The sequence below is a fragment of the Accipiter gentilis genome, unplaced genomic scaffold, assembly GCF_929443795.1.
Source record: "Accipiter gentilis unplaced genomic scaffold, bAccGen1.1, whole genome shotgun sequence".
Lineage (NCBI taxonomy): Eukaryota > Metazoa > Chordata > Aves > Accipitriformes > Accipitridae > Astur > Astur gentilis.
The window spans coordinates 24,089-31,448 of record NW_026061148.1 but is presented as its reverse complement, the minus strand read 5'-3'; the positions used below and the strand labels follow the sequence as shown (position 1 = coordinate 31,448).

Sequence of the window (7,360 nt, the reverse complement as noted above, 5' to 3'; positions counted from 1 at the left end):
CCCGTGGGTGCTGGGGGGCAGATACGGGGGCTGTGGGGTGACCCCCCCCCCCCCCCCCCCCCCAGGCTGAGCTGGGGTGGGGGGGTCAGATGCGGGGAGAGGGGGAATTGGGTGCTGAGTGGGTGCTCTGGGGCGGATGGAGGGGGGTCCCTGGGGTTGGAGAGGGGGGAACGGGTGCCGTGGTGTGGATTTGGGGTGCCATGGGGTGGATTTGGGGTGCCATGGGGCAGAAGCGGGGTACTGGGGGGTGGATTTGGGGTGCCGTGGGGCAGAAGCAGGGTACTGGGGGATGGATTTGGGGTGCCGTGGGGCAGAAGCAGGGTACTGGGGGATGGATTTGGGGTGCCGTGGGGCAGAAGCAGGGTACTGGGGGATGGATTTGGGGTGCCGTGGGGCAGAAGCAGGGTACTGGGGGATGGATTTGGGGTGCCGTGGGGCAGAGCCAGGGGCGCAGATACAGAAAACAGCACGGGGAGAGGGGAAGCCATTACCGTGGGGTCAGGCAGCAGTGGGGCTGCGGCGGGGGAGGGGGGGAGAAGATGTGGGGCTACGCTCAGCCCCCCAACTCCCCCCGCCCCATAACCCCCCCCCCCCCACCGCCCCACAGCCACCCCCTTTCCCAAGCCGTCTCCTTCAGCATCCCCTTCGGCCTCGACAGCGACGTCGACATCGTGATGGGCAACCCGGTGGGGGCCGCCCTGGCCCGTTCAGCCAGCACCGACAGCCTGGCCCCCCCCCGCCGGCCCCCGCCCCCCCGCCTGCCCCCCAGTTCCTCCCCTCCGCCGCCGGCCCCCGCCTCTCTACCCAACGGTCTCCCCGAGACCCCCGGCCCGGAGCTGCCCACCATCGAGGAAGCGCTCCAGATCATCCACAGTTCCGAACGGCTTCTCCCTGAAGGAGCCCCCGATGCTTTCTATCTCCACTCGCCGGACCCCCCCGTAGATATCGGGGACCCCCCCGGACCCCCCAACCTCCGCCAGCCCCCCGTTTCCACTGCCGACTCCCCGGCCCCCCCGGGCCGTACCATGACCAGCTTTGCCGAACGGAAGAAGAAGCTGGAAGAAGCTGCCGGCGTCGGGGGAGGAGGCGGGGGTACGGTCGCCGGCGGATCCCCCCAGATTTTGGGGGGGCCCCCGGGGGGTCACCCTGAAGCCGGCGAAGGTTTGAGCGCCGAAATGAGCCAGCTGGGCGCTCGCTTGGAGGAGAAACGCCGCGCCATCGAGGCGCAGAAGAAGAGGATCGAAGCCATCTTCGCCAAGCACCGCCAACGCTTGGGCAAGAGCGCCTTCCTCCAGCTGAAGCGCGGGGGCGAGGAAGAGGAGGGCGAAGAGGAAGAAGAAGGTTCCGGCGGCAAGAAACAAGTCACCTTCGCGCCCCCGGAACCCCCCGGGCATTACGAGGCGGCGGTGGCCAAGCTGAGCACGGCGTTGAGCACCCTCCAGTTGGACATGCAACGCTTGAGTCAACAACAGCAACGGCTCCTGCAGGACCAACGTCCTCCCACTGGCCAAGCTTGGGTCATCCCTGTCCCCAAGGGGGGGCGAGGGACGGCCGCCGCCCCCCCGCCGCCGCCGCCATCCAAAGCACCCGCTTCCCCTTCGCCGTCTCGGAAGGCGGGGGTCCCGCCGGCCCGTAAACCCCCCCGGAGCCCCCGGCGAGCTCGGCCGGCCGAGTTGAGGTTGCCCACCCTGACGCGGGTGTTGACGCCCCCCCATGACGTGGACACGTTGCCCCATCTCCGAAAGTTCTCCCCCAGCCAGGTGCCTGTCCAGACCCGTTCCTCCATCCACTTCTCCGAGGAGGAAGAAGAGGATGAAGAAGACGAAGGACCTTTGGCCGGACCGCCACCCCCTGATTCGCCCGACCCCCCCCGAGATGGAGGCGAGGGGCAACCTGCGCCCCGCGGGGACGACCCGGGTGTCGGGCGATGGCACCAGCGACGTCTCGTCGCCGGGCGAGCGCCGGGCCAGCCTCATCGAGGTGCCGCTGGGCAGCCTGCGGGCCGAGGAAGAGGAGGGAGAAGGGGACTCCTTGGAAGGGTCGCCCACCGAGGGGGGGGCCGGCGCCGAGACCCGAGCCAGCCTCGGCTTCTTCTTCAAGGTATGGGCTAGGGAGGGGACACGGGGACGACAGAGGTGGTGGTGGGGGGACACAATGGAGGTGGAGGAACAGGGACGATGGCCGTGGTGGCACAAGGATGATGGCTGTGGTGGCATGGGGACAGTGGAGATGGAGGAACGGGGATGACAGATCTGGTGGCATGGGGACAATGGAGATGGAGGAACGGGGATGATGGCCATGGTGGCATGGGGACAATGGAGATGGAGGCACGAGGACGATGGACGTAGTGGCAGAGGGGTGATGGCCATGGTGGCATGGGGACAGTGGAGATGGAGGAACGGGGATGACGGATCTGGTGGCATGGGGACAGTGGAGGTGGAGGCAGAAGGACGATGGACGTAGTGGCAGAGGGATGACGGACATGGTGGCATAGAGATGGGTATCGTGGTGGCCTGGGGACGATGGAGGTGCAGGAATAGGGAAGGGGGTGATGGACGTACTGGCACAGGGACAATGGCCATGGTGGCATGGGGATGGTGGACATGGAGGAACAGGGATGATGGCCATGGTGGCCCAGGGACAATGGAGGTGGAGGAGTAGAGATGATGGCCATGGTGACACGGGGACGATGGACATGGAGGAGCGAGGATGATGGACGTGGTGGCACGGGGACAATGGACATGGGGATGTAGAGGCAGGGGGATGAGGGACCTGGCGGCACAGGGACAGTGGAGGTGGAGACGGAGATGACGAACCTGGTGGCGTGGTGGAGGAATGGAGACGATGGCCGTGGTGGCGCAGGGACGATGGCTGTGGTGGCATGGGGCTGATGGATGTGGAGGAACGGAAGATGAGGGACATGGTGGCATGGGGACGAGGGACATGGTGGCACCGGGATGGTCATCGTGGTGGCATGGGCATGGTGGGGGTGGAGAGGCTCAGGGATGGGGAGGGTGGGTGACAGTCCCCACGGGTGGGTGACGGTCCCCACGGGTGGGTGGGTGACGATCCCACGGGCACCGCTGGGCACCAGCCTCGATGATGATGGTGGCGGGGGCGTTGGGTCCCCGTTGCTGGGTTCTGGTCGGGGTTGGGTGGGTGGGTGGGTGAGGGTCAGGGTGGGGGTCCCACGGGGGTGCCACGGCGCAGGCGGAGGGTCCGGCGGAGGCGGCGATGGCGCAGCGGCGTGCCAGCCTGCTGGAGCGGCAGCAGCGGCGCAGCGAGCAGGCCCGGCAGCGGCGGCACTGGCTGGAAGCCGAGCGGGAACGACGCCAGCGGGAAGAAGCCGAGGCCAGGTGGGTGGGGGGCACCCATGGGTGGGGGGGACACACACCCCCCCCTATCCAGGGACACTTGGGCAGGGTGCTCCCCCCCTGACCCCCAATGCCAGGGTGCTGGGGTCTCACCCGCTGCCCCCCCCCAAGGGGTGCAGGGTTGGGTGTGTGTGTGTGGGGGGTCTCACTCGTGTGCCCCCCCCACCCCACCCTAGGGTGCTGTCAGAGCCCCCCCGCCCCCCCGAGGAGGAGGTGGGGGGCCGTCGGGGCGACTTCACCCGCCAGGAATACGAGCGCCGGCAGCAACTGAAGCTGATGGAGGAGTTGGAGAAGGTGCTGCGGCCCCCCCGGGGAACCCCCCGAGGTTCCCGGGGACCCCCCCGGGGACCCCCCCGCGGTCCCCGGCCCCGCTGCTGCGATGACTCTGCCCTGGCCCGCAGCCCCCCCAAGGGGCTCCTCGGTACGGGACATGGGGCGGGGGGGGGGGACACACAGGCCACCCCTAAGGGACTCAGCATGGGGGGGGGGGGGACACAAATCACCCCAAGGGGCTCCTCAGTGGGAGGGGGGGACATGGCGGGGGGGGGGGGGGGGGGACAGGCCACCCCAAGAGGCTCTTTGGTATGGGGGGGGGTGACATGGGGACATTTTGGGGTGACACAGGCCACCCCCCCACCCTGATGGGGGTGTGTGTGTCCCCCAACTCCATGCCCCCCCCCACAGGCGCCCGGCTCTCCAAAGTTTACTCCCAGAGCACCCTCTCCCTCTCCACCGTGGCCGCTGACCCCGGGGGCACCCACCCCGGGGGGAGAGCACCCAGGTACGGGGTGGGGGGGGTCAGAGGGGTCGGGGGGTGCTGAGGGGGTCTGGGAAGGGTCGAGGGGGGGGGTCAGGGTGGGCTGGGGGGGTTAGCATGGTCCAGGTGGGGGTCTGGGTGTTGGTGTGGGGTGGGGGGGGGGTGTCATGGGGGAGGAGGGTCTGGGGGTCAGCATGAGGACTGGGTGGGGGTCCCGATAGGGGTCGGTGCGTGACCCTGTGTCCCCAGCCGGGCTGCGTCCCCCTCGGGACCGATGTCCCCGGGACGCGTCCCCCCCGGACGGGAGCGTGAGTGGGAGAACGAGTCCAGCGCCTCATCCCCTGCCTCCGTCCCCGAATACACCGGTGAGTGTCGCCCCCCAGTCCCCATGTCCCCTTCTGTGTCCCCCAGTACATTGGCGAGTGTCCCCCTGGTGTCCCCATGTCCCCCAGTACACCAGTGCCACCCCCCACTGTCCCCCCGTCCCCCCCCCGGGGGCGCAGGTCCCTGTCCCCCGTGTCCCCACAAGTCCCTACGTCCCTCCCCCGGTGCCTGCGTCCCTGTCACCAGTGTCGTGTCCCCCCCACCCCCCAGTGCCCGTGTCACCTACGTCCCCTTGGGGTGCCCGTCATGCCCCCCCCCCAGTGTCCCCAATGCCCCTGTGCTCCCCCCGATGTCCCCAGAGTGCCCCCTCCCCGGTTTCACCGCCGCCCGGTGTCCCCGCAGGTCCCCGCCTGTACAAGGAGCCGAGCGCCAAGTCCAACAAGCACATCATCCACAACGCCCTGGCCCACTGCTGCCTGGCCGGCCGCGTCAACGAGCCCCAGAAGAACCGCGTCCTCGAGGTGAGACACCATGCGGACGTGGGGACACACGGCCCTGGGGGGGACACATGGCCCTGGGGCCATACATGGCCCTGGGGACATCCTGAAGATACCCTGGGGACACCCCTGGGAACGGTTGGGTGTCTCAAGGAACCCCAGAAGAACCACGACCTGAAGGTGAGTTGACGTGGGGACATGGGGGGGACACAGCCTCTGGGGGGGACACGTGGTCCTGGGGACACCTCCGGGAGCGGTTGGGTGCTTCAAGAAGGCCCTGAAGAACCGTGTCCTTGAGGTGAGCCACTGGGGGGACACCCCCAGGAGTGGTTGGGTGCATCAACAAGCCCCAGAAGAAGTGTGTCCTCAAGGTGACCTACCCTGGGGAGATGGGGACACATGGCCCTGGGGGGGACACGTGGCCTTGGGGACATCCTGAAGATACCCTGGGGTCACCCCTGGGAGCGGTTGGGTGTCTTGAGGAACCCCAGAAGAACCACGACCTGAAGGTGAGTTGACGTGGGGATATGGAGGGGACACAGCCTCTGGGGGGGACACGTGGTCCTGGGGACACCTCCGGGAGCGGTTGGGTGCTTCAACAAGCCCTAGAAGAACTGTGTCCCCAAGGTGGCTCACCTTGAGGACATGGGGACATGCAGGGGACACGGCCCTGGGGACAACCCGGGGAGCGGTTGGGTGTCTCAAGGAGCCCCAGAAGAACCACGTCCTCGAGGTGAGCCACACCAGGGGGACGTGGGGACACGGCCGTGGCGGGGGGGCCCTGAAGGAGCCCATCCCCTCGAGGTGAGTTGGGTGACGCTGGTCCTGGGGGACACGGTGGGGACATCAACATGGGTGGCACTTTTGGGGTGGGGGGCTGTTGATGCAAGACCAAGTTTCACCCATGGTTGGGGCCTCCTCATTTAACCCCTTGTTTCCCCCCCCCCCCCCCCGCCCCGCCTCCAGGAAGTGGAGAAGAGCAAAGCCAACCATTTCCTCATCCTCTTCCGCGACGGCAGCTGCCAGTTCCGGGCTCTTTACACGCTGGGGGGGGACCCCCCTGAGCTGAGCCGCTTGGCGGGGGTGGGCCCCCGAACCGTCCCCCTCCCCATGGTGGAAGGGATTTACAAGTACAACTCGGACCGCAAACGCTTCACCCAAATCCCAGCCAAGACCATGTCCATGAGCGTCGACGCCTTCACCATCCCCGGACACCTCTGGCAGCCCCGTAAGCCCGGAACCCCTAAAAAACCCAGCACCCCCAAGTGAAAAAGAAACAAAAAAAATATTGGGAGGGGGAGGGATTGGTGGCAATTTTGGGTGGCAGCACCCTGTGGGTGGGGTGATGGCGGTGGTGGGATGTGGGTGTCCGATGCCTTTCATCGTCCCCAGGCACCTCTGGCAGCTCTGTAAGCCTGGCAGCCCCCCCCAAAAAAACCCTGGCACCCCCCCCCCCCCCAAGTGAAAAAAAATAATGGGGGGGTGGCAGCACCCTGGGGGGGATGTGGGTCCCCATCCCTGAGGGGGCTGGGGCAAGGGTGGCACCTCGGTAAATGGTTGGGGAAGGGGTGATACGGGGGGGGACACACATGGAGGTAAAGGGGGGGGGGGTCCTCAAGGCTGGTGCCCCCTCCCCCCAAAGGTTTGGGGACACAGGTGGAGGGGGCATGGAGTTAAGGGGGGGCTGTGTATCATGACTACCCCCCCCCATGTCACCTCTGTGCCTCTCAAAAGGTTTGGGGACAAGGTGACACAGCTGGGGGTGGCACAGAGATAAATGCCCCCCCCCCCCCCCCCAATAGATCTGGGGACAAGATGACACAGTTTGGGGTTGGCACAGTGATAAATAGGATTGTCCCTCCCCCAGTGCCACCCCCATGAGATTTGGGGACAGGGTGACACAGCTGGAACTTAGTGGAGCTGTCCCTTAGCCAGGTGCCACCGGTGTGCCCCCCCCCCCCCAAAAAAAAATTTGGAGACAGTGCAGGGGGGACATGGAGCTAATGGGGGGGGGGGGGAGTCATCCCCACCCACTTTGTGCCTAGGCTGTGCCCCCCCCCCCGCCATGAGGTTTGGGGACAGAGTGACACAGCCCTGTCATCGTCCCGTGGGTCATGTTTCCCCCCCCCCCCAAGTGCCATCCCCAGGGCTTGGGGACAAGGTGGCACAGATTGGGGGGGGACGACACACACCTGTTTGGGGGGGTGTCACCAGTGTCCCCATGGTGCTGCTGGCTCTGCCACCCTGCAACTGTCCCCATTGCCCCCCCCCGGGGTGGGGACAGGGCTGGGTGGGGGGGGTTTGTGCCCCCCTGTATATAGGGGAGGGGGTGTCTATCGGGGTCGGGGGGGTGTCGCACGGCTGGTGGGTGTTCAGGGTGGGGGGGGTGTCATGTGTCCCCCCCACCT

The 7,360-nt window shown here is 67.3% G+C and overlaps 1 protein-coding gene across 1 annotated transcript; it reads left to right on the top strand.

The window, feature by feature from the left end:
* The first annotated feature begins 539 nt into the window (after positions 1-539).
* On the top strand, positions 540-6,911 carry CAMSAP3 (calmodulin regulated spectrin associated protein family member 3). The gene is made up of 8 exons (XM_049797842.1): positions 540-1,835; positions 1,960-2,100; positions 3,211-3,356; positions 3,551-3,795; positions 4,059-4,155; positions 4,381-4,496; positions 4,858-4,976; positions 5,919-6,911. Exons 1-8 carry the CDS (start codon positions 540-542, stop codon positions 6,219-6,221), a joined length of 2,463 nt encoding a protein of 820 aa, XP_049653799.1. The 3' UTR covers positions 6,222-6,911.
* The last annotated feature ends 449 nt before the right edge of the window (positions 6,912-7,360 follow it).